Source organism: Hydractinia symbiolongicarpus, chromosome 2 (genome assembly GCF_029227915.1).
Source record: "Hydractinia symbiolongicarpus strain clone_291-10 chromosome 2, HSymV2.1, whole genome shotgun sequence".
NCBI classification, from domain to species: Eukaryota; Metazoa; Cnidaria; class Hydrozoa; order Anthoathecata; family Hydractiniidae; genus Hydractinia; species Hydractinia symbiolongicarpus.
Window position 1 is genome coordinate 25,859,684 of NC_079876.1, and position 27,811 is coordinate 25,887,494.

At 32.1% G+C, this 27,811-nt stretch overlaps 3 protein-coding genes across 3 annotated transcripts in view; 1 reads left to right on the forward strand and 2 right to left on the reverse strand.

Moving 5' to 3' along the window:
• LOC130630379 (trimeric intracellular cation channel type 1B.1-like) overlaps positions 1-27,811 on the reverse strand; it is a 51,155-nt gene that overhangs the window by 1,902 nt on the left and 21,442 nt on the right. The gene's annotated exons all lie outside the window — the stretch shown is intronic.
• Positions 376-12,225, reverse strand: LOC130630372 (uncharacterized). Its single transcript, XM_057443848.1, has 8 exons — positions 11,652-12,225; positions 8,597-8,726; positions 8,387-8,502; positions 7,581-7,662; positions 6,374-6,556; positions 4,665-4,940; positions 3,286-3,419; positions 376-1,370 (listed from the first exon to the last, which is right to left on the reverse strand). Exons 1-8 carry the CDS (start codon positions 12,186-12,188, stop codon positions 1,233-1,235), a joined length of 1,596 nt encoding a protein of 531 aa, XP_057299831.1. The 5' UTR covers positions 12,189-12,225; the 3' UTR covers positions 376-1,232.
• LOC130630370 (coiled-coil domain-containing protein 63-like) lies at positions 17,577-27,124 on the forward strand. The gene is made up of 15 exons (XM_057443846.1): positions 17,577-17,734; positions 18,279-18,460; positions 20,997-21,042; positions 21,119-21,177; positions 21,275-21,324; positions 21,395-21,467; positions 21,807-21,920; positions 22,342-22,409; positions 23,012-23,243; positions 24,270-24,515; positions 24,889-24,976; positions 25,353-25,450; positions 25,694-25,759; positions 26,308-26,499; positions 26,799-27,124. Exons 1-15 carry the CDS (start codon positions 17,677-17,679, stop codon positions 26,922-26,924), a joined length of 1,698 nt encoding a protein of 565 aa, XP_057299829.1. The 5' UTR covers positions 17,577-17,676; the 3' UTR covers positions 26,925-27,124.

A 27,811-nucleotide genomic window follows, 5' to 3' on the forward strand; every position in this document is an offset into this window, starting at 1 on the left:
ATAAGGAAAAGATACGATAAACGTTCATAATTTAAGGCCTTCCACTACAATTCACAGATTATCTTTATGACTTAAAAAATTTAGAAAAAACTTCCTGTTCGATATGTTAGCTACATTGCGCATACTTTGACAATTTACACGCAGAAATTTCACAGTTGCGTGAAGTTTACGAAATTACCCCGAGGTAGAATTTAAAATTCTTTTAACGGACCAGAATTTAGCCTTAAGCTAGCATATATTTATAGGTCAGATAGAATCGTGTTTGTTTTTCTTATCAATGTTGTGAATCTTTGCGTTTATATACGTAATAAATCGAATTAAGCATACAAGATGTACCTGTGTGAGAAAGAAATGAATTACTTATAGACAATGCTATTGTCCAAGATAATATATTTTTTTGGTTTTCTGTCTCAAAACGGCACCATATCCAGAATAATTCCACGACAATAAATTTCTGTCTATGAACATAGATGCATTAAGAAGAGTATTTCTTATGTCTATGCTTTCTAGTATCATCGAAATTTGGCCAAATGAAACGGCGGAAGAAAAAGAATCAAAATAAGTGTTACAATTATCAAGAAAATAGTGGAAATATTTAACACTTATAAAAAACAAAAAAAGTCAAACGCACAGTCAAAATTACCCACAATACACATTCTGTGTTAAACGCATAAGAGAAACCTTCTAAATCTATCGATTTACTTTCTTAATTTCCTCAAATTTTCTGTGTTTAGCAGTTAAAAGTACAAATAATCTCAGCCTCGTGACTCTCAAAGTGGTGTTTCTTGTAAAAAAGATATATACTGCATACGATGATTAAACAACTCGTTTGTTCAGATAAAAAAATAAATTCTATCGAGACAAAATACGACATAAAATGAACGAGCAAACAACATGACATATTTGAAATATTTAACTGCAACATATTTGTTTTGTATTCATTGAACATCCTAAGCACGACACAAAATCCGATAAAGAAATTATTAATCCTAGTCTAGACCAAAGGTCATATTTGCTTTATTTATATTTACTCGTAGCCACATCAAATACGTTGCTATGTACACCCATAGAGATAACAAACATGGTATCTCAAACGCAAGACATTTGCCTACCAGTCCAACCACACACGACAAGATACGAAAATTTTATTTCGGGATTCGATACCTTTCATTTATTTTATCCCATTGTTTATTTATATCATTGTTTATTTTATTCCGTTGTTTACTTGATTTCTATCCAAGGAATTCTGTTCTCTTTTGCAGCTTGTGAATGTGCATGTGGTAGATTTTTAACGCTGGACCAAGTTTAATGTGTAGACCGGTCAAGCAGTCGTTTCTTGACATTAACAACATCGCTCGTCCATCGATCTCCTGAAACCAAAAGAAATATTATTATTTAATAGAGAAAAAAACCCGGGAATAAGTTAGGCAGGGAGAAAATTGGAGAAAAGTCTGTTAACCAACATTAATTTCATCCTCGTCAACTTAGTTTCCTGATTTTCCTCCTTCTTGTTTTTGTTTTTCAAGCTCACAAGATTTTTTGTCATTAGTCTTCCGATAAGATACATTAGAAACAGGAAAGCAAGTTGAAATTGTATCATGTGCAACAATGTGTCACTTTTGCTTTCCCGCGCGTGCGTTAAAAATTGCATTTTTCTGCCTACAGTCGAGAGTTGTGGACGTACCTATAAAAGACTCATATGTTATAAACACTCATATGTTATGCGAAGGTTTGCACGAGATGATATTATTTAAATTAGTTTTTTCTGTTTGTGAATTGATTTATACTTTTTACATAAAAACATTTTACTTGTGAATTTTATAGCGGCCACTTCAATGTTAATCTAAGTAAATAGTGCTTGTTAACTTTGTTTGTATTTGTTGACTTATAAAAATATGTCTTAAGCATTTATTTGCCTGTCGTTCATATGCTTCGTTCATTGTACGGTTACTACGTTTTTTGTTTACTACTTCTTTCCATCGTTTAGAAGTTAGTTCAGTTGAATTACACTTGTTGTTCTTAACGCTTCGTTCCCCAGGTCACCCATTGTTGAGTAGATATGACGTGTTCTATAGGATTTTTTCCGGTTCTCCATTTTGCGTTGTTCACAGAAGCATCTCGGGGCGTGTATGTGTTTGTACGGTTTATTTTGCATGAAACACATGAGGAACACAGGGACGAGTTGGTGTTTGCATCGTTCATTGTGTTGTTTTATTCCTTTTGCTTAGCATTTTATTCAAACATGTTTTTAACGTAAACTTTGTAATTCATATTTATTATTCAAAGATACAATATTTTGTTCTGGGTGGCTAAGTTGAATAGTTTGTTTGTTCATTCTTTCATAGCAATGTTTATCGTTATTAACCTTCTAAGATTGTGTACGCTTACAACTCGACCTTGTACCCTTGCAGCACCACCTTGTACCCTTGCAACTCGACCTTGTACCCTTGCAACCCCACCTTAAATAAATGATTTTTTGCCTTATTTTCTGACGTTTTTGTATCCTATAACTTCTAAGAAGATAGAAGACCAGCTTTTAACACACATTTCTTGATCATCAAGCCATATTTACATGCAAAAAAAGTTAATAGCCTGCTAAACAATATTAAAAGTCACTCCACTCCTACTTAACCTTCAAATACGTCCTCAAGATCTTGTTCATTTGAGAAACTATAAAACCACTCTATGATTTTTCATATTAGTCATTTGTGTTTTACATAATACTAGTCGTCAGCCCGTGGAAAAATCCACGGGTTTGCCCGTCCTTTTTATACCGCACTGCGTGCGTCTCGCTACTTGCGCAGCTAAGCTACGATTTTGCATGACAGACGGACAGACGTATACGGGTATTATAATAGACTAGTCGATAGCCCGTGGAGAAATCCGCCGGTTCGCCCGTCCTTTAAATTTAATCGTCGCAACAAAGTGGACAAAAATATATCGCATTTGGTATTGGTGCGCATTTTTAAAATTTTGTGTTTCCGTTACTGGACGCGGTTTTCGCGAACACACAGACAAAATACGGCTATTATTAAAGAGATAACCAAAAAGACGTTAACTCGAATCTGTTCTTGTATGTCTTTCATATAAAATTACATCCTTTCGGATGCTTAAATTGTCGGACGCTTAAATTATCGGACAACAAAAAAGTTCAAACGAGCGTTTTGTACGAAATTAAAGCCGTTTTTTTCTACACAATTCTCGGAGAACTGGACGTAATTCAAAGCAAATTTCGCCTATTTCCAAATACACTCCGTGCGAATTTTAACCAAAATGAAGGCATACCTGCTCTTCAAGCAATTTGCTTTCCAAGATATAACCATGAGATTTAAAGTAATAAGCCACATCTTGAACTGTCCAATCAGCAACGTCTGGAGGTAAGGCTCGTAATACATCTTCACGTATCGACGACCGTACGTCTAGATACAACATATTGGTAACGTTGAGAATATATATATATCAGCGATATACATCAGAAATATATATTAGGGATATATATTAGCAACATATACCAGTAATATATATCAGCGATATACATCAGCAACATATTGCAGTAATGTATATCCGCGATATACATCAGCAACATATATCAGCAATATATATCAGCGATATAGATCAACAACATATATCAGTAATGTATATCTGCGATACGGCATGCGTATTTTAAACATATACAAAGAATATGTTCTCCTTGACTTATCATAATGTGAATGATGTGAAACCATCTCTTTTGTTTTCACTGTCCCTAATAGAAAGCTTGCAGTGTATGACTTCCGCTTTATGCAGAAATCAAATATCTGATAAACTGTTTTAATGCTTAGCTCTTTGTTTTAGATCGTGTTTATTCTTGAATCTTTTTGTTCCGGATGACGCGTTGAATCATTTCATTTCACTTCTAATAGCGGAACGGAATCATTTAGTTTCTCATAGCGGATAGCTTTGAAACCGTGTGAACGCGAGGCCTATCCGCAACGAAAACAGTTTCGTAACAACAGCTATCAGCAATGTGTGAACATGGTACAACGAGTCTGTTCATAAATGTTACGGTCATAAAAAGGAACATATATCAGTAGCACATATCAGCAATACGTAAAAGCGATACATACATTTAAGAAAACACATGAGCAACATATGTCTGAAAACATGCAACACAAATACCAAGTGCTATTAGAAGAAAACAGTAATAAAACAACACGTCTTTTTATAATAAGAAATATACCTTTTGGGGTCCAACCTAGTTTTCTCACATTTTTTAGGGCCACATCCTGTGTTATACCCTTAAAATTATTTTAACAGGAACTCAGTCATTGACAAATTACTTTTTATATTTTTCAATCTTTTCTCAAATAAACGCCCCCTCTCTTTTAAACGCCCTTTTTAATAAATGCCCCTAGTGTGATGAAAGGGGACGTTTATTAAAAAACCCCTTTGAGCAAACTGATTCGGACGTTGAAGATGCCAATATTGAAAATAATTTAATTGACTTTGATGAAGAAGAAAATGACCTTGTAAATATTGAGAATATATAAAAAAAATATTTTTTGTAAAAAATATTTTTTTAACGCCCCTCTCTTATTAACGCCCCCTAAAAGTCCTAAAATTTTTATAATACGGTAGTCAAATAGGTGTAGTAAACAAAAACCCAGATTACAACAAATGCGTACCTGGCAACGGTAGTTTTGGATTTAAGATATGGGTGAGATTATTATGAACACCTCGACCAAGAACTGTTTGTGCTGGAGGTGTGGAAGTATTTGGAAGAACAGCGTAATTGACTGGAATCATTTGAGGCTGATTTAGGGGTATCTGTTGTACAGGTGGAATAGCAACAGGTGATACAATGGGTGGCTGTGTGAAGGTTACACCTGTCGGATGATACACCGCGCCAGGTTGATGCACTGATAAAACAGGCTGTGGCACCATAGCTGCCTTGGTCTTTGCTAAAAAGAAAAAGGGGGCTACACATTATATCAGAATTGATTTATTAAATTGGCAGTAAAATTATGGAAAAATTTCAGATGAGCTTTATTATAATAAGAAAATTTAATTTACAAAAAATTTATAAATTTCCAGAGAGTTTACGACTATTTAAGTTTAAGATGTGCTTTTTTATTTTTTTTATCATTCTTTACGTTTTTTCTTTTTTTTTTAGTCAAAGGATGTCATATAGCTTAGAATCATTTTATTTCTCTGTCAAATTTGATGAGTCTGTTAAAAATAAGGCTAAAAGTAATATAATATAGATCTTTTTTAAACTTTTAATTCCTTCACACTATTAACATATAAGCTCTGTGTAACTTCTTTATCGAGGTGAAACTTTGTTATTTTATGATTCGTTTTAAAGTATTTCGGTATTACCATGTGCACTTAATAATTATAAGAAGGGTGACACTTTATATGACATGTTCATATATTGCTGATAGATAACAAGCTAAGTAAAATATTTAAATTCTAAGGGGGTGAGTGTGGACGTGGTGGGTGAGTGGGGATATTCTACAACCCCATTAATTTAATTTCTAGATAGATGGCTAGGAATTTAGTTGGAAAAAACCCAGACCAATGGCCTTTAAACTATAAATCTATAAGCTAAACAAATCAGGGAAAATCGAAAGAGCCATTTTTTTAAAAAAATGATGACGTCAGCAATGATTTTTTGATCTCTTCTTCCAAAAGTCTCATTAAATAAGTTTAAGAGAAGTTTGTTTACTTTTTAAAATTTGTCACTCTGTTTCGCTTCTTTTGTTTATATGATTCGTTTCAGGATAGAAACGGAATCGTTTAGTTTCTATGTTTCTATAAGATAGTTTATCTGCTACAAATATTGTTTCAAAATAAACTGAATTCGGAACGAACTGAATCCGCATCATTTAAATATGATCTTAAAAGGCCACGTGACTTTCAACAAATTAGATTTCTAGACATATAACGTAAAACGGTAACTGAGAAATAATAAGGGATAAAAATACTAATATCTATCGTGTTTATTCACCCCAATCAAGGAATTGTTCCATGCGTAAACGAGTAGCTTGTTGGACTAGTGTTAAACTACACTTTTCTTTGGGGGTTCAGTCTCTTTCTAAACATTTAAAGGAGGTTTTGGTAAAGGTACAGAGCCTGATCGTCGGTTTCATACGTTTACATTTCTAAAGAAAGAGTTCTATTACAGCTTAGGTGGTGAGAGTATCTATCATTTAGCTTCGTTTTTTTTATAAATGTGTTTCTTATATAATATAAAAGTATTGGATCATTCTCAGTTTTTGTGGCTTAGAATGTCAATAACTACCTTTTCAGATAAACTTTACAAAAAAAAAACAAATCCAATCTATCCACTGCACATAAATACGTCCACTTTACGAAAACTAAATTTAAATACCAATTTGGGGTTCAATTTTCTGCACTGGTACAGTAGATAGCAACTTCTCTCCATTCCCTGTGACACTTTTCTTCGCATGGGAGTTAACTTCTGAACCAACTATAAAAACCGGTTGCTGTTGTGTCCCACTTGGTGTTGAAACAGACTTTCCCTTCTCAACACAACTTGCACACGCCCATTTACCTACGAAAAAGGGGAAAAGAAATATTTGAAGAAGATCTGTTGCTTAATGCATTAATGCGTAAAACCTCCATGTTCAATGGAGAGTCAAAACTTTCTTTTTATAGATATTATTAAAAACAAGCTTAGTGATCATAGCAAACGTGAACACGGTTTTACAAGAGTTTCAAAAACAACATTTTAGCTTAAATCTAATCAAACAGTTTATGCGGAAATTTACGTTGTTAACTCATTTTCTGTAAAAAAAAAGGATGTAAACAGAGTGAATGTAACAAGGCTTTGACCATGGGCATTATAATTTTTTCTCATCTTTTGAAGAAATAATTAGTCTCACAGCATAAAAATTTAGAAGGTTATTGCCAGTAATTCTACTTAAAACATATGTGAAGAACTTTTCTTTTCAAAATATTTCGCAAGAAATATTTTTCACTTTTCTTCATGGTCTGAATCTTCTTAATTCATAATAGTGTGCTTCTTTTTTTCAATTCTTAATAACAGGGTTCCCACTCTTTTTTAAAACAAAATTTGAGAAGATTTGAGGACTTTTGAGGAGATTTTTGTGATTTTTGAGGAGCTTTCGTTAACAAAAATTAGGAGATTTGAGGGGAAATACTTGCACTTGTAAAAATGAAGGAGCACAGAGTCTGGCATCTCAATATTTTCTTACAAAAGATAACTAAGAAGCTTTGCTCCAAATACAAACACAACAAAAAAAATAATGTTTGCAAGTCATAGCAACCACAAGTTGTGGTGATTTAAATTGAATAATATAAAAAATAGCATATATAAAAAATAACCAAATCTTATTTTTTTTAAGGATAATTAAAAAGAAAACCTAAATTTCAAAAAAAATTGAGAAGAATTGATGAGACGTTTGAATTTGAGGAGATTTAAGGAGTTATGAGAAGGCATGGGAACCCTGAATAAGAGCGTTGTAACAAAAGAAAGATTTATTTAAACAATGGTTAGCTGAAACTCGTGTATTCCTAAAAACTAACCAATCAAATCATGTATAGCATCGAATTACCTGAAGGCATCTTTTCCAGCTTTGGTGCATGGCATTGCATATGATATCCCTTATCACAAGCATCACAAAACAAAAGAGTATCCTAAAATAACCACAACAAATTCAAGTAAAGGGGACAAATACCAAATTTAATATCAAAGCTCTTGGTATTAAATTCCACAGTTAATCCAAACAATTGTTCATGGGATTTAGTTTTTGTGTGAGAGAAATTGAGTCGTGGAATTTTAATCTTGCAGGTGGGAAATTTTGTTAATTTTGACAGAAATAAAGGGAATTAGTCTGTCAGGTTGTGGTACAGGTAACAAGAAATCGAATTTTCTCAAAGATTTTAGCTGTTTTTTGCGTGTAATTTTTGACTAAGATTTATTTATTAATAATTAGGACATTTTTAATAAATTTTAAACCCTGCAATACCTTATTTTTTCAAACAGTCGATTTTTAAAACTTGATTGGATTTAAGCAAAAAACAGGAATATCCAAAAAAAATTCTTATGAAATTCTTATGAAATAATTCATATGTTAAGATTTTTTGATTAAAAATTAGGAAATTTTTAATATCCACAAAATTTATGTTTATCTTTGGGACACTGCAGAAAAGTTTATGTTAAGATTTGCAGGAGTATAAAACTTCTTAGTCTGAATGCCGAATTGTTTAAGGTAGGCAAATAACATTATTACGTTAACATTTTTTTGCCAATGTGAACAAATTCAAATTAAAAAGGTTGAGATTTTTCACAAAAACCATGTAAAGCATTATTCTTTATTATTGCAAGAAACTTAATTCAGAACAAAAAAAGTGTTCTTACTGGATCACCAGTACCATTGCAAATCACACAAGCTTTGCAATCGATACACTGCCATGAATCGTCAGCTCGAATTTGCTCAACGAGTTCGGGCAAGTAGTTGAGACATGAAGGATGTGCTAAAACAATTTTTATACAAGTTTTTTTATAATAATAAAAATAAAAAAAATAAAACAGAACAGTAAGGAGGTTTTTTTTTTAATAATGACAAACCTTTGTTACCGCAGTCTTTGCAAATAAGTAGTTCTTCTCGTTGACCAAAGCGATTTTTCTCTACGCTAGACTGGCAGTAATCACATACCACCGTTTCATGTCCTTGTTCCCCTATACCTACATGCTCTGGCTGTAAAAGATAATAAAATTAAAATTAAAAGAATAAAAAGATATTAAAAAATAAGATACTTTTATAACAAACTAACTTCTATTCTCACTTTGCTACCTTCTTCACTTGCTACCTGAACAAATCCATCTAACACTTTCTTACTGAAACAACAACGAACAGCATGGGCTGACTCTTCTAAAATAGGTACCAGTGGTGCAAAATAATTCCACCTTTTGGTATTTGCTTCAATATTTTTTGCCTGTTGTTTAACAACAGCATGATTCGGAAATTGCATCAGTAAATCGCGAAGTTTGTGCAACGAATTGACATCTGCATAAATGGACGACTCCACTTGCTTCAGATGATGCAGCAAAATATGCTCAAGGGACATTATTAAGCGATTTAATCGAAGCTGTTTATTAACATTCAGCGAAGTAAAACTCACTTCTTGCATGTCCTTTAACTCGTATAACTCCTGTGGTATTTCATCAAAACTCCAAACCCCTCCTCCATCTATTAAGGCACGAACAAACTCTGGAATTCTACATTCAAACATAAATTTTTGCAACCTCGCTAAACTAATAACAGAGTTAAAAATGACAACATGGATCTTGTCATTTGTAAATTCCAGGTCTTTCAAATTATTTAAATACCTGTTCCAGTCAATTCGTGATGATGTCATATTTTATACTACTACTAACTATAAAATTAACAACAAACAAAATCCAAATATCTATATGGTCTACATGATTCGCAATGACTAAATTGACGATGCAGAAAGTACACTTGTGCAAAAAATCAAAATCAAAAAAACAAGAATTCCAGATTGCTAGCATTTAAATAAATAACATTTGATGTCATGATGAAATTTAAAGTATAATGATCTTCAATGAAATTAAAAAAATTTAAGTCAAAAGTTTTTTTCATTGTTTAGATCTCAGGAATAATTCTTTCTAAAAGCCGAAACATTCCATGCAGAATTTAAAATTCCCTATAAAATCAACTCATGTAAACAAAAGATTGTGAATATCAGTAGTTCTCGAAAGAGTGGTCACCCTTATTCATACTCCTTTTTTTTCATTTCGTGGTTAACACTTACACCATTTTTATTACTGGAGGTTTCATTCATTTCATGACTCTCCTTCTCAATAAAACTTGTGCATTCATCAGCAGAAAAAATTTTCGTTTGAAAAGAAGAAAGCCATGCCAGTTTCTTCTTTAGTTTTTCATTCTTTTGTGTTAGACATTAGAGACTCGCTGTTCTTCCTTTCTGTTCAATTTGAGAAATTTTTCCTGTACACACTTATTTTTACACGTGGTTGTCGATAATGTGACTGTTGAAGAAGAGGCGTGTTTGTGTTCTAATATTAGATATAGAATTGGTTCATTACGGTTTAATGGGTTTTCTATCAAATCGCTCTTATCTTTTGACCCCCGTCAAAAGATAAGAGCGATTTGAATCTAAACATGAAACCAACCCAAATGTCAACAACGTTTTAACAAATTTTGGGGAGAGCTTTATGGAACTCAAAAATTTATTCATGGTAAATACTTCATGACTTATTTTAAGGGAATAAAATTTTCGGAAAGTTAAATTTGTGATTTTATTAATTTCTACCATATTAATAAAAAGCCTAAATTTCAAAAAAGGCTTTTCAAAAAGCATAGTTTCTGTCAGTTGTCACTGTATTTGCAATTCACTCTTGTGAAATTGAACTTGCTTGCAAAATTTAATTTCAACAAAATTTATTTATTTTTCCTTTTAGTAAAATGTAATTCTCTTTGCCACTCTTTTAGAGAGTTTAATTTGAGAAGATTTGCGCATATTGATGAGAATTTCCAACTTTTTTTTAAGAAGATGACACAAAACATTTTCATAATTTTCCATAAAAAAAACAGATACACAAATAAATTATGTCCAAATGTTGCATTTTAAAAATACAAAGATGCAACAGGTTGATTTATCATTAAGGAAATTTAAGAAAAAAGTTTTAAAAAATGTACTTTTACAGGAGATTTGAAGAGACTTTCTAAAATTCTAATGAGGTGTGGCAACTCTGTTGTTCTAAAGACATCAAATTTATTCACCTTACACCACCTCTGTGTCTAAGCGAATATTCATCACTGATACATAGGAGAATATTGTTGGTATTGCACCCTTGATGAGCTTTCAACCACTGCTTTTCTTATTAGATGGCAAAAAATTTTGCATCATGTTTGTTGGAGGTGTTAAAAAAAATCTTTTTTGAAGTGATTGGAGGACAAATAAACATGTCTGGTTAGCTCTGTTCTGCTTATCCTTTCGATCCATACATCTGCTATTTTCTTATTGTTAGATTTATTTTGGCATAGTCGTTGGAGCAATTAATTGCAGCACAGCACACCATGTTAGGTTTACTTTCAGTTTTATTGCTCAGCTATGTTAGCACATTTAGTTGGTTATTAAGCGAAACTGAATTAATACATTGTGAAAGTGATGAAAAAAAGACTGGAAGTATCCAGAAAATTTTATATAAAGAAGGATTGAGTGTGAAAAACAAATGTTTAAAGAAACAATATACAGATATTGTTAACGTAAAGTTAACATAAGTTTAAGTTAACGTAAACTGCTCACACGAAAGGTATATTAAGAATTTCTTGTGCAAATCTTTTGGAAAAGTACACCATGTACATCCGTTAGGTTTAACTGAATTAAAACATTAATAAAACTAGGTTTATGATTTACAAATTCTGTCATAATTATCTTAAAAAGCTAGCTCAGACCCTGAATCATCTTCTGTTTTACACACTTGCCTTAACATTCAACTAACTACAATACCCAACTTGAAAAATAATAAATGACAAAAGTAAACAAAAAATAATCGGATCTGATATGATTTTGACCATTACCTACAGACTCTTAATATTTTATATGAGAAAAAGAAAACCAAACATGAATAAGTATACCTTATATACATTATTGTGATCAAGAGCTAAATTATCCCCAAATTTAACAACAAAATACATATCTCTCAAGAAGCTGTTTATATCATTCTGAGTAATAATATCAGAAAGAATTTTTTCTTGGACAGCTTTTTCACGGCTCTTCAAATGGTTGATTTTTGTGTGCAGTTTTCGTCGCAAGTTGTTTGGGCTACCGTCAGCTTTTTTTTGCAGGTCTGCCATCATCATTGAATTTAAATATATTTCAGTGACAGACTTATACAAATTACTCTTTTTGGTAGCCCTAGATAAGTTCAGTAATTTTTCGAACCGCAACGAAAAATACTTGCTTTTGCGAAGCTTAGCCTCTTCGGTATCTGTTAAATACCCCAACATTATTTTTCTTTCAATTTGTCTAACTTTAGCTGCATAATCCCGAACAGTCTTTGGATACTTTGAAAATTGGATTAGTCCAGTTTTGGTATTAGGACTTTCCTGGAATGAATCTGTAGAAATATCACTGATGGTATCCATGAAATCTTCATCTAAAACTTCTTCCATATTTGTTGTTATAACCTAGGAAAACAACTCAATTGTACAAAGGAGATATAGTATATGTTCACAACAACTCAATTACCAGTAAAAAGTTATTCTTAGAATAAAACACTAAAAATTGCGTTTTGATTGGTTAAAAAGTTTGCATGCTGAGATACATTTCACTGTACAATTTATCTTGTTAAAACCCCTCTTTTTAGACGTAGACTGGGGATTTGGGTTCTGATGATGATCTTGTTTTCAACTCACTCGTTGAATAGACAACGAGTGAGTTAAAATTTGCCCCAGCATGCCCCCAATACAGGCATTCTCAAAATAAAAAGAGAGGAATAAATTCAATCTTGGATACGGTTAACATCCTAACAATTTGAAAGAGGTAACAAAAAACCTTTGGGAAAAACAAGTGGCATATTTGGATTTACAGCAAAAATAACATGATTCTTACAACAGGATTTATAGTAATTTACTGTTTTTAAAATTATACAGCAGTTTGACTGTTAGTGATTTGTGTAGTCATTTCTTCATGAAACATCTAAAGTTTGGCTACTAACAGAGGAAGTTGTACTTAATGAACATAAAAATTGGCATGTTCACATAAACTTTGATACTGAATGTAAATATGTTGATCATTTTTGTTGAAATTTATTAAAAAAATTGAATAAAGTTAACACAGATTTGAGAATAGAGTTGACAGTTATGTAAAACCAATTCCAGTTATTATTTCCAGTTAGGCAACTCCAATTACTTATTCTACGGGCGAATTTTGATAGTAGCTTATGGTCGATCGGCAAGATAAAAATAATTTTATCGAGAATGTATGGTCGGAACAACAAAAAAAATAATAAAAATAACAATGGAGGAGGGTGTTAGGACAACCGTTTTTTTTTCTATGTATTTTTGCATAACGCACGCAGTTTATATTTTTTAGTTGCGAAGAAAAAATAATAATAATTTGTCTCACTAAAAAATATGTAACTAGTTCTCAAGGTGAGAAGATAAAAATACTTGCATTCTCAAAAACTTGTTTTTAAAAGTTATACAGTAAGAATTATTCTTGAGCTGTTTTGAAAGTTGTACAGAATATACTTGTATTGTTTTAAAAGTATTACAGCAGGTTATACTTGTGCTGTTTCGAAATTATACAGCAAGTTATTCTTCTCCTACTTAAAATATTAAACAATTTTAGTGTTCTTTTAATGATTTTTGCACAATTTTATAGGAAAATCTAAATTTAAGAGCAAATTCTTTTTCGGATTATGGTTGTTCAGTTGAGAATATTTAAAGTCTTTCGCAGCGGCAAAATTATTTTTTTTGAGGAGGAGGGAGGAGGGTGTACGACAAGCGTATTCTATCTTGTTTTAATTATTTTTTCCTAAATGGTATCGTCTGTATTACAGTTTAGCTAGCGTAATTTTAAACATATGTATTAATTATAATGGAGGGTGTTACGACAATAATTGCCTTGTTTTACGCTTCTATTATAACTATTATAGCGAAAGTAGCTAATTTTTGTTATAAATCACATAAAAATTTAAAAACTTGTGTTTCATCACGTAACTATTTTTGTGATATCGTAACAAATTACCATGAACAAATAATCAACTTTCAGTGGCCTTAACAACAGTGGTCCTAAGTAAAGTAACGTTATTGATTCACCTTGTTGTTCAACCAACAAAAAAATGACATCATTAATTATCTACGCTCATTATATTTTCACGAGAACTTGTTATTTTTCTTTTTTTTAAAAAAACTTTTTTGCTTGATATTATTGATACTTTTTGATACTTGATATTATTGATACTTTTTTGCTTGATATTATTATTGATATTATTATTTTTTTGTTTTTGTGTCGGGCCCGTAGAACAACTAATTAAATTGGAGTCGCCTTACTGATACTCTCCAAATTACGTGAATGTCTTAATTCCATGATTTTACCCTTCTTAGTTCCTTTTTAATTTCACTGGCAAAAATGGATGGCAATGACATCATATCCTGAGCCTTACGTCTATGGTGTACAGTACAGTCCAAATGTAAGCGTACGCGTACGCTCAACTTGCAAAAATAATTGCTTCCTTTCTAAAAAAAAAAGGATAGCAGGTTTCTTTCAAATTGCGCGAAAATAATTGCTTCATGCTAAAAACAAAAGCATAGCAAGAAACATTGTTTATAAACAATACTCTGCGCTAGAAAAAATTAAACGCAAAAAGGCCATTGAATTTTTATTTTTTTTAACAACGAAACTAATTATAGTAACGCAATTTTAATCTCGATATATGCACAAGCACTTTTAAAAAACAACAAATCCAATGATCTAAATATTTTAAAGAAAACTAATGCTACTTTTAACACTTTTAGTAATATTTCTTTATCATCGAAACATATTTTTTAAAATGCAAAACTTTTAAAAGTTCTTTTTATAAAAACCAACGTTTAGCAATGCAAACAGAACAACCCTACGTTCGGGATTTTTCCCTTCGCGATAAGATCTCAAAAACAAATTAAATTTTAACACCAAAGAAAGAAAAAATCTAAAAATCTAACTTTTGACGTTCTGGAAAGATCAACACACTCATTGTGAGAACATTTTGTTTTAAATTTTAATACCAAAGAAAGAGTCTAAAATTTTTAAAACACGATCAAAAAAACATTTTCTATAGCGGTTTTTCGTTTTTAAACTTTTAAAATGCGATCTCAAAAACATTTTTATTGCCTTTTTTCGTTTTTAAACTTTTAAAATGTGATCTAAAAAAACCATTCTATCACCGTTTTTCGTTCTTAAACTTTTAAAATGTGATCTAAAAAAACTTTTCTATCGCCGTTTTTTGTTTTTAAACTTTTAAAACACGATCAAAAAAGCTTTTTTATAGCGGTCTTTCGTTTTTACACTTCAAAAATGCGATCTAAAAAAGCTTTTCTATCACCTCTTTTCGTTTTTTAACTTTTAAAATGTGATCTAAAAAAACCATTCTATCACCGTTTTTCGTTCTTAAACTTTTAAAATGTGATCTAAAAAAACTTTTCTATCGCCGTTTTTTGTTTTTAAACTTTTAAAACACGATCAAAAAAAGCTTTTTTATAGCGGTCTTTCGTTTTTACACTTCAAAAATGCGATCTAAAAAAGCTTTTCTATCAAAATTAAGTTTCAATCTTTGTTAAAATATAATAATTTCTATCGCTTAAAAGCTTTATTTAACCCTCGCAACCAACAATGCCTTCTCGCTAGTTCATTTAGTTTCCACGCAAAACTTTTATTTAATAAAACTATTAAACAATGGCTCTTCATGTCACATTGATAGAGTTGATAACATTTGCAATTATGCTATTGGAAATAGTTATGTTAACACTATTTAACAATAGTTACGCGCAGTTATAATAAGCTAGTAGCAAGTTAATGACTTACAAGACTCACAAGAAAATTAAATAACAAAAGACAAACAGCCTAAACATCGCTGGGGTACATCACAGATAAGAATATTTTTGCGCTGTGGGGGTATGACATTTTAATCTATTGCTATCTTTGTAATCATTTATCAAATACTAAACAAACCTATATTGGTATGAAACTAGACTGGGTGAAGAATATTTTTAAGAAAATTTTTTTATTACCATATGTGCTCTACTCCACAGATTCCCTTTAGTAATTTGCTTCATCAAGTTTTCCTAATGTCCATCTGTTTTTTAAGCATCAAAAAAAGGTACATGGCAATGCTGAGACAATTCAGTATTGCAGTATTGCAACTATTTTAATCATAGAATAGACTTTAGAAAAAATTCTAGTGGATCTAACATCGGAAAAACACATTAAGGAACTAAGACATAAATCACGGGTGTAAGACCTGGTTACCAGCAACGAAGGGGCCCGGCAAAAGAGATTTAAGTCTACACAGTTCTTTTAACGAAGTCAGGAGTCGGTGAATTAGCTAGGATGGTCAGGTTGGCTATGAATAGGCTTGCTCATGGATTAAAAGAAGCAGGATTACTCAATAATTCTCACATCTAAAAGTAATCTGTCAACGGAGGTATGCTGTTCTTCCCGTACCTCACGTAAATTCAGGTACGCGATAGGGCGTAGTAACGCAATCGCGTACGTCAAAATGGGAAGCCTGACATTGTGTAGATGGGAATTCATCACGTGTAAGCCCTTTTGGCTTTAAAAATTGCGTGGCAGGCAAAAAGGTGCGGGCGCTATGTGAAGTGAGGTCCTATTCAGTCTGTTTTGTCACATGAAGGAATCATTACGACTCAATTTTTTCAAAGAAATGGGCTAAAAAAGACCTTTCTTCAGCAAGCTTCTGCATCTTTCTGCCTGTCAAGCAGTTGTTAGAGCCAGAAGGGCTTACCGCAAAAAAACGTAAACATTCAAAAACTAGCTTAGCTAGCTAGCTGAAGATAGAGCAAGGATGGGCTGGTGTTTGACATTGGTCCAGAAAAAAGACAATGCTCTTCTAATGGGTAAAATTATAGCACATTACACTTAAACACAATCCTTTAATAAGACAATTGCTTGACGCTTAACCAAGGTAAATTTGGTGCATCTAAACAAAAACTAAAGTTTCTGATACTTCGCGATACGTCTTTTCCCTTCGCCATTTTGACCACGTGCTAAGTGAGCACGAAATATATAGATGGCACAGTGAGGCAAGCATAGACGTTTCTAGGGAGTCGATACTTCATCGGTTTAAATTAAAATTTTCCTTTTAGACATTATTATTTTGAAGAATATATGTTTCTATTTTTTTTGAAAGAGAATTTAATTTAAAAAGTTGTAATTTTTCGCCATAATTTTACGTTTATTTTAATAAAAATAACCTTTATTTCCACCATACCTCGCAGATGGAGTGCAGATTATTTACTAATCGAGGTATTTGTAAACATTCGATAAAACAACACGAGAACTTACCTTTGGTGAAATGTCAGCGAATGTTAATCTTTAATCTTTTTTGTGTCCTCTTTGTTGTTGCCAACAAACACCAGATTTCTTTATTCCAAACATTTTAGTGCAAAACTTGTTTCTTATTTTCTTTACTTACAACTTCTTTTTCTCTATTTTTTCTATTTTTTGACTTCATTGTTTTACTCTTTGCTCCTACCGCCTTTTTATTTTTATTTTCTTCTTTTTGTAGTCGGTATGTCTCTCCTGAAAAGGTTCTCATTATACTGTTTAAATATCTTCAATATTTATTTTTGGTCTTCTTGCTTATTTCCATTCCCACTTTTTATAACAACTGCTTGTTCTTTTTGTTTTCTCCTTTAAGTTTTAGCCTTATTTGCCATCTCTGTTTCATATTCACTCCTTTTTGTCTTTTTACCATATTCCTGTCCCTTATTCTTATAATCTACTTGAATACTTGTCTCATTGAGCCTTTTTACTCCAGTATTTAATTTTTGTATATAATTTTCTTTCTTTTTAAGACTGGTGGTTATTAAAATTTTTTACTAAATTTAAGAAAATAAAAGTGGTAGTTGTAAGAGTGGCAGAAAGAGAAATACAGTCATGCCAAGATTTTCAAGCCGAAGATCTGAGTCAAGTGAAATGGAAGTGGATGGAATAGGTAGATATATAATTTTTTCTAAGTTTTTGTGATGTTTTATTTTTTGGGGGGACCAATTGGAATTATTTCAGTGTTACATATTTTGTGCAATGTTGTCAGTAAACATTCAAAGTTAGCAAAAAAGGTAAAATCAGGTAATTTAGACATTCAAATGATACAGATGGTATATACCAACAGTATTTTTCTTGATTTAAAAAAACGTTAACATCACCAAAAAATATGTTAATTGGATTGGTTTACACTATGATTGTGCCATAATTTATGTCAGAAGGATAACTCTGTCAAAATTTATGGAGGGCAGGAACATTATGCCCTCCCCAGTGTCCTTGACTTTATATTTTATAGTACAATATCAAAACCAGTTAGTATCTGTCTCATCTGAAAAGAATTTTTGAACAAACCAAAAATTTGAAACCAGTTGTTATTTCCAAATCACTAAGAAAAAAATATACGTGTAACAGTTAAAAGCCACATTAGCGAATTTATCTGCAAATTTAATACCTAAAGTTTGTATAGCTAACTGGTATTATTTGTTACATTGTAGAACAGGAGCTTATTCGACTCCAACAGGAATATCGCATCATGGAAGGTGACCGGAAAGCATACAGCGAGGAGTCTCAAAATATTATCCGAAAGCAAAGAGAAGCCATATCAGCTTTGCAAGCTGAAAATGAAGAATTGATGAAGGAAAACAGGTTGGCTGGAAGTCAACAAAATCAAACTAATGTATGTAAGCATTTTTGTTATGTAATTGTTGTTATGCATTTTGTTTACTGTAATACAGGGCCTCTAGAAGACCCTCACAACACTGCCAACCCTGAACAACCTTGAACTTGGACAAGTGACCTTAAGAACTCTGAAATTTAAATTAAATTTATAAGGGGTATATGACTATTTGTACTTGTACTCTTAAGGTGTACAAAACACTATTTTTTAGGAGAAAACATTTTAAAATAACTCTGAAAAATTAAACTAAAACCCTTAAAAGTCCCAGTATTTCTCAGTAAATGACACTGTATGACCCTCAACTTAATCCAAACCACTGGGTTCGAATTAGCAGATAGCAATAAACAATTTTGCAATCTTTAACCTCATTTTTGCAAATCAATTAACAAAAAAAATTGTTATAAGTGTGAATTGGAAATTTAAATTTTTATTTTTATTTTTGCTATATTAATGTTGATTGTTAATCCTTCTATTTAGCTTGAAAATGTTTGCGTGGCTAACCAAAAAAGTTCTTTTAATTGTCATTTTTTAAGCTGCAGTTATAACAAGAAATCAATGGCAAATGGTCTACACTGCCCTATGATCCTAGCTATTAGATGCTTCGCAGTGTGTCAATTTTTGCAAGCCAACATTTCAACAGATGATACTATTTACAGAATTTATAGTTCAACTTGATAGTAAAGGAAGTAAAAATTAACTTGACATTGGTTCGGTACTCCGAGTTTTGTGTTATACACTCATCAGCCAAATTATACAAGTGAAAAAAGTAAACAAAAAAATTCGTATCTATCTATTTGACAAGATAAATTCCTAAGAGACATCATTAAATGCGTGGTGTTATAAACATGTGAATAGATAATTGGCTAAGTAATTATCAGTCCTTAGATTTATAATTAGCCAAAAGAAACTTATTTGTGTGACGACATTTAGCAATGAGTTCACTGCGTTTGTTTAAAAGCTCACTTTTGTCTTTGTAAAAGAGGATTTCAAATTTTTCTTGAAGACAAAGAGGACAATTTCGTGAATTGTTAGTGTAGCTTTGTACTTGCTTGATGGTCGACCATTTGAGCGTCGGGGTGACATTGCTTTTCTCTTTCAAGTCCCAAACGTATGATGAAAGTGACGTGCTGTTCTTGTACTTTTTGTTGCTAAAAGACTGTTTGTGGCCATTGAATCTTGTCTTAAACGATTTCTCAGTCAGACCAATGTAGACTTTCTTTTGGTGAGCGGGTGCTGTAACTTCGCATTTGTATATGACAGACGTCACTTGGCAGTTTCCTTCCAATGGACATTCGGGTTTTCTTCTGCAATTGCAGCTTTCTGTAACTGGTCCTCTTTTACAAAGACAAAAGTGAGCTTTTAAACAAACGCAGTGAACTCATTGCTAAATGTCGTCACACAAATAAGTTTCTTTTGGCTAATTATAAATCTAAGGACTTAGCCAATTATCTATTCACATGTTTATAACACCACGCATTTAATGATGTCTCTTAGGAATTTATCTTGTCAAATAGATAGATACGAATTTTTTTGTTTACTTTTTTCACTTGTATAATTTGGCTGATGAGTGTATAACACGAAACTCGGAGTACCGAACCAATGTCAAGTTAATTTTTACTTCCTTTACTAATAAGCTCTAAACTTGTATGTTTATTGAGCACTGTTATTGGCTAACTGCACGACAGTTTTGTAGTTCAACTTGATACAGTCCTATTTTTCTTTGATCTATCTAAAGCTTTTTTATAAGATCAACAAAAAGTCTAAAATTAAACGAGACCATTGCAACAGTAGAGATTGTCAGTATCTTACATTTTACAAGTACATTTTATTGTTGAAACTACTAGAACAGGGGCTGCCCCCTACCCCCAAATGTCCTAAATTCCTTTTTCAATAATGGTTATTAAAGGAGATGCTTGTGTGGACGGTGTTTTTTAGGCCATTTAAGGGGGTTAATAAAAACTAATAAAAAAGTTTTCATCAGCCTCAACCATGAAGTCTTATACAATTGTAAATCACTCCAAATCAATGGTAAACTCTTTTGCTTTGCCACACCTCTCTTTAAAGCTCTGGGTGCCTGCTATGAATTTTTGTTTGAGACAATCTAAGGTTTGTGTAATGTTACTAAACATTCTTTTTCACATTTTGCACCACTCAGTGGCGCTGTAGTTTAGTGGTTATCACTCTTGCATTTTGTGCAGGAGACTGAGGTTGGATTCCCCTTGGCGGCGATTCACTTTGAGCAATTGAATATTATCATAGCCCCTGGTTAACCCTGGCCATGCAAGGGAAATTGGGGAGATGGCGCACTGAGTGGGCTGTTGGATGTTGCAGTGAGTTGTCTGGCAGAGCGCTGACCCTAATTGTTTGCGTAGCTCAAAAAGAGCATTAAATACTCCAGGACTCCCCATCAAAGCCATGGCCTCTCCTGGAAAGGCTAGCCATTTAAAATTTGCACATCTATCTATCTATTTAAGAGAAATCTTCTGAGTTTTAGGCTTCCTAGGCAATAATATGTGTGTATTAATTTTTAATTTAGGACAGTAAAAACATAGACCGCTTATCAGCTTTGCTACAAGAAGAAGGTATTTGGTTGCTTAATAAAATCTTTTTTAAGTTTATGTAGAAAAAGATTGTAAAGTTTTATCAAAAATATTATAGGTCAACTAAAAGAACGTGTGCGTTTAGTAAAAGAAGCCATATTAAAATGGGAGCAAGGGGTAAATTTTATCTAATGTTACAACATAAACAAGACGTAAATTTTTTGTGGTGTAAAACATATAGATATAAAATAAATCTTTGTGGTGTAATTTTTAGATTCAACAAACAGAGAGAAAAATTGCCCAGCGACGTAAGAGTATGGGAGGGTAAGTATATATTGCATTTTAATGTAATACTACACTTTTTGAGATGTTTTTAATCTCTTTCTTATTTTAGAGTTCATATGAGTCAAGCCAAACATGTAGCTCTGCATAAACAAATTCGTGTTCTTGAAAATCGATTAGACCAAGTATGTATTATGTATATATATTTACAATTTTCAATGTAAGATATGTGTAATATAGTTGAGCATAAGTTTGTTACACGTCTGAGTTAGAATGAATAGTATGTTAATATTCTCCTAGATCATACATTATAAAATCTTTGTAACAGAAAAAAAATTAAAAATCATGACTGTAGTTACAAAGTTATAGGGATAGGGCCTTTTTTGCCAGCAAACGTTGACAGGATTAATCAGGCCATGGCTGCTTTTTATTTTCAAAAGAAACTAAGGTGTAATCAGGATATTTAATTTTATACATTTATTGAGTTGTACCTGAAAATTGACAATGGTTTATCTTTCTCATAGGCAAATAGGAAGTTCAATGCAGGTCTTGCTGAAAATTCTAAATTAAGAGAGGGCATTGATCATATGAGGACGGAAAGAATGATATTCCAGGGTCTGTATGACAAGTTGGAAAAGGTAATATTTTGTTTCTTGTACTTTGCGAAGAAATTTAGGTGATATTTTTTAGCTGAAATGTTATTGAAATCGAGCGAAAATGAAAATAAAGGTAGAAAAATGCATCTGGAAATAATCTTAAAATGCACTTAATTAAAAAGCTTGTACACATCAAGAAATCAATAATCTTTGACTTTAAACGTACAGTATAGTGGAGAGGAAGTTGTGGACACTCTTTTTTTCTCACTCTTCTCTTATTGGCACAGATAAGCTCCAAGCTTAAGAAGATTATTTTTTAAACTTCTGTCGAACCATCTGGCTGCTTGGTAAAAGTTTATTTTAATCTGCGCTATCACGTCAACAGCAGATGTATGTTAAGAATTGAAACAGATATTGATTTTTAAAGTTTAAAATGAAACTTTGTATTATTTCCTTTTAATAGAAACAAAGTGATAATAAAGAAGAGATTGCAAAAGTTATTGAAACTTCAACTTCAGCTTATGATGCAAGGTGCGGAAAAAATTACTTCTTTCAATTTACAGTATTTTTTAAGTTTTTGTTTATAAATAACTGAAATATTTAAATTCAGTATGCGAAACCCTGACTTAGCTGTCAGGATTTCACTGAGTGACCACAGGTTATTTCATACGGCAACCCAGCCATAGCCAATCATCACGAAAGACAATGATCATGCTAATTTTGGGTTAAAAATGTAAAAACATTAAAACTTTAAAATAGGCTCCTTGCTGTCTTTTTTACTATCGAGACTAATCAAAAGCAGAAGAAATGATTAGTTTTTAAGTGTTGCAAGTATACAAAAATTAGTTTAGTATACTTGCAACTTTACTTGGTTTCACCAATACAATGATCGTTTTTCACTATTGACTTTACTTTTTGTTGGCATGAAATTTTGCGAATTTTCTAAAAACCGTAAAAAGTTTCTTTCGCAAACACTTTCTTCCCTAATATGCCTACTACGGTAAATAAAAATGCATTTGTATAAATTTAAGACAACTAAAGTTTTGAGAAAAAAATCACTGCTTTTCATTTATTTATTTAAAATATAAAAATTTAGGGTCAATAAAAGTTGGGAAAAAAAACTTATTTTCTAGAGACGACGCACAGAGCAAGATGCTAGCATTGAAAGAAAAATCAGACAAAGATTTGTTACAATACAACATGGAGTTGAAAGAACTAATGCGAATTATCGACCACGATCGAAAGTTAAGAGAGTTTATGAACATCAAATCAGAAGACAGAGCTGAAATGCATGGTCTATCCATGCAATATAATAGCAAGAGGGAAGAGCGTGAAAAAGTGGGAGAAAAAGAGGAGACCATACAGGTATTTTTATGCTCTAAGAATTTGAATGTTAAACTAATTGATCACGTTAAATGTACAAATATTTGATAATCACCTTAGGAGGTTTAATAAATGCTAGATTAAGTAGGATTAAATTTTGGGAGACTTCTAATTGCGAATTTAGCTACCATTCGCAAAAATTATTTTTTTGGCGTGCATAATTAAAATTTTATTTCGTTATTCCTCAGATAATTCTCCTAAAAATCGCTTATTTGTGTTTGATTCGCGAAAATCAATGTTTTGAAGACCCTAATATCAAAAAAATAGATCCATCAATAAAATTGACTGGTATTACTAATCGTAAGGTCAGTGTGTTTGGAAATTAGAAACTTTTGCGTTAAGAACAAAAAATAGAGATTCTCTGCAATTTACGCAAAATATGCGCGAAATTAACGCGAAAGAAAAAAGTACGAAATTTAGGTATACATTAATCTGAGCTTGTTAACATAATTCAATGCTTTTTTTATGTTAAAATTTTTCCAGTCTGCTCTAAGTTATGACGTCCTTGTTCATATTACAAAAACGTAATGACTGAGAAATTAAAGATATTCAGCTTTAAAAATTTCCATCAGACCTTTTGTCAGAAGATAGTAAGCATAAGTTAACACTTAACATTTATAATATATCGCACACTTACATGATATCAAAACTTTTAAGAAGTCTGGGCTTATTCTCTTAATGATATCTTGACATATGTTTTGTAGTTAAGGATGATCTTAAGAATTACTTATGACATCATAAGTTCTCTGATTTTAAATATTTTAAATCTTGAATAATTTGTATGAACAAAGATTTCCTAAAAGCTTAATAAACAGCTTTCTATCCAAAAATGTCATTTTCAATGCAGGAATCCCCTTAAAAGAACCAATTGAACTGTTTTCATATTTTTATGGAAGTGACAAAACAAAACTCGAAAATCCCGTTTTTTCTATATAAGGTCGTATATAAGTTATTTCCTTGTTCATCGTTAACTATATTTTGATTTTAAATTGTCTTTCAAACCTCTAGTCATACGAATCAGCGTTTGAACAGATCAAAGAGACTACAGAGATAGATGATCTTCAATTGTTAGTTGGCAAATTTATTGAGACCGAAGATAAAAACTTTGCACTGTTTAATTACGTCAATGAATTGAATAACGAAATTGAGATGTTGAGAGAACAGATTGTGGAGGTGGAGAATGAGATCGAGCTGTTCAAGCAAGATAGCGTGGGATTGGAAGAACAGAGAGAAAGGATCATGAAGGACCTACAGGTGTGAATTTTTTTACTAAAATAGATACTTTCTTTATTTGTTTTTGCCACTTGCCTTTCCTAATAACAGAATTAGTTTTTGAGGGCATCAACTTTTGCGCATTTCGCATTTTTTTGTCAATTTCTCTAAAATAATTTGATACGAAAATCACTATGAAAAATTGCTGTTCGCGAAAATCACGAAAATTGTGTTTTTTCTTCTGAAAACGATTTACCCTAATTTTTACTTCTGATTTATAACTCGTCAATTTAAATTCGCAAACTATTAAGACTTGCTAATCTGTTTTTCCCATTTTTACGTTTGTTTATTTTATATTTGTTTGCTTATTTTATTAATATTCCTTGTTATTTTATTATTTTCTTTGTTTGTACAGGACGAGCACGATATAGTTGACAGTGAGTTGAAGGTCCATGTAGATCATACCACAGCGTCTGTACAAACGGTTGAACAACTGAAAGAAGGTGATGCAACTTCTCCTTTTTATAACATGTTTATCTCATACTAAGATTCAATATTGGTGCATGTATAATGCTTAGAAGAATGAATTAACCGCACAAAAACCTTTTAATAATACACCATACTAATTTCATGCAATGTACTCTACAAGGTGTCCATGTAGAGGTTCTATATTTTTAGAAGTGTTATGGGGGATGGCCACCCAGGCACAGGTACAAACCTGGACATAACATAATGTGGAAACGGTCGTTTTCTGACTATTTCCCGAAATAGCTTAACTTAGACAGTATTCCGGACAGTACTCCGGTAAAAAAGGGTCAGGAAAGAGTTTAAATTAAGACCATATAAGATAAAAGTCAACATATATCGTTTGTGTTATAGGCATAAACTCATTGTTTACGATGATCAACTGTGATTCATCGTCAATTGTGGATATGTTGGGTGGCCATGAAGGGATAACAGATTCCAACATGATGCAGGTATATCTTAATACTGTTTTTTGGCCAACTTGAAATCTTTGTTTTTTTTTTGCTAGAAAAAAATCTAATTGCTCCTACTCGTCGACAATACTAAAATCAAATCATTTTAGTTTGTGTGTTACGTAAATTATATTTTCTTATACGAATAATCTGCCTTAGAATAACTGAAAAAGACTAATAGAATTATTCACGAAATGTAGATACAAAAAAATTTTGATGAAAATATGTGTATTTTTTACGTAGTATCTTGGTATTATCGAGCATCGAACAAATGAACTAATTCAAGTACAAGCGTTCGCATCATCAAAGGTATTTTTAGGTGTTGAAATTTTATGTTTACTGTTTAGATCAAACAGTTTTATTTTTTTTTCTTATTAAAACTTTATTTAAAGGGCGAAAACCATTAGAAAAGGTTGCATAACTCGATTTCACGTTTAATTCCAATAAAGCAAGTTATACAACAAAGCAATACTGCTCAATGTCGCAGAGAGTTTATTCTCTACAGCTTTTGAACAAACCTATCTAATTCAATTTCTTTCTTCACGTCGGCAAACTTGTGTTCCACTTCAGCCAAGGAAAAAAATAAGAGAAAAACCTTTGCAAGTTTAAGTTCAACATCTGCCTTAAAGAAAAATAGCGTCGGAAAAAGGTTGCGGACGTATATCCGGAATTTCGTTAAACACGTCGGCATTCGCCACGATAATTGCCGAGTGACAACGTGAATTGAAAGAGCTGCACAATGAATACTCAAATAAAAACCAACCTTAAAACATCTTGAAACCAACTTTGTCATCCTTAGTCCAGAAGCTGCAGAAAACACTGTGTAGATAATTTAATATTGATTTATTTTATTGTAGCAAGATTCAGAATCCGATGAAAAAATCGAGACTGTGGGCTTACTTGGTAAAGGTCCACTTCCGATTCCAAGAGCAGTCAGTGTGCATCCTCCCGCTACTGTGGATGATTACGATTCAGACTTTTCAATGCAAAGTGATGACGAAAACAGACCACTGACACAACGAGAACTTCGACAGCGTATCGTAAGAGGGGTATGTTGACTAGGTTGTTATGTGCTATTTCAATGTTTTAATTTGTATGTGCTAAGCTACTACGTTACTATGTTTTCTTGTGCAATATCTTTTGATTATTTTTTTACGCGCAATTATAACAATAATTTTCTTGTTTCGGCAGCGGTTTTGGTGTATTTATTTTTTGTGTCAGTAATGATATATGCCTATAAAATATATATTTGCACCATATAAGTCTATATATGTACTATATATGCCCAATAAAAGCACTATATATGGCCTATATATAGACTATATACAATTTTCAGAACATCTTATAGATCTCAAAAAAGAGTGATACGAAATCAAAGAAAGAGAAAGATAATCGAGACCCTCCTTCATTTGAAGTCGCTCACGATGAACGTCCTGCAAGTAAATCAAAAAAGTCAACTTTAAAAGAGCTTTAAACTGACTTATCGAGACGATAATATCGCAAAAATTATCGTTACCGCCCGCGACACTCCCGTGATGTAAATATGTAATCTAAAAGAAATAGCTGGCTGTTCCATAAACATTTATGATTTTTCTCTGGTTGTAAATATAGTTTAGCGTGTTTGTACGTCGATTTAAAGTTTTGTTACGCCAAGAAAAAATTTTCTTTAACGAATTCGATGTTTTCTATTAATTGCACGGGTTGACATCTAGTAGTAAAATGAAAATTAAATTTTCGATAATCTCTGTTTTAGGAATTAGTTCGCTGAAACCTTAAGTTTGGAGTTGATTTGGTGTGTGTACCAGTTTGAAAGCAAAGCACAAAATCTTTTGCCTCCAAATTTTGCCGCTTCACATGAATTTCCTGAAACACTAGTTGAAACTAGATCAAAATTTCTATAGAACTTGCAAGTTTAAGCTAAACAGCAAGTTTCTTAAGCTAATTTTTTTCTTCCCTTAAAACAATGGAAAAAAATGTTGCAAATAAATTTCTCTCGAATTGTCCTCAGTAGGACATAGCTACCTTGTTATCTTAAAATAATTTCCCAGTTTCTTCATTCAAGTCCTTCTTCCTCAAGATGTCGAAACCTTTAACAAATAACATGAAAAGTTGCTTTTTATTCCAACTTAGTAGTCATTATGTACAATCATGCTAGGACGTCGTAGAGTATGCTAGGACGTCATAGAGTATGATAAGACGTCGTTAGGACGTCAGATTATGGCAAGACGTTGTAGAGTAAGCTAGGATGTTGTAGAGTATGGTAAGATGTAGTAGAGAGTATGCTAGGACCGTAGAGTATGCTAGGACATCGTAAAGTATGGTAAGTCGTTGTTGAGTATGCTAGGACGTCGTAGAGTATGC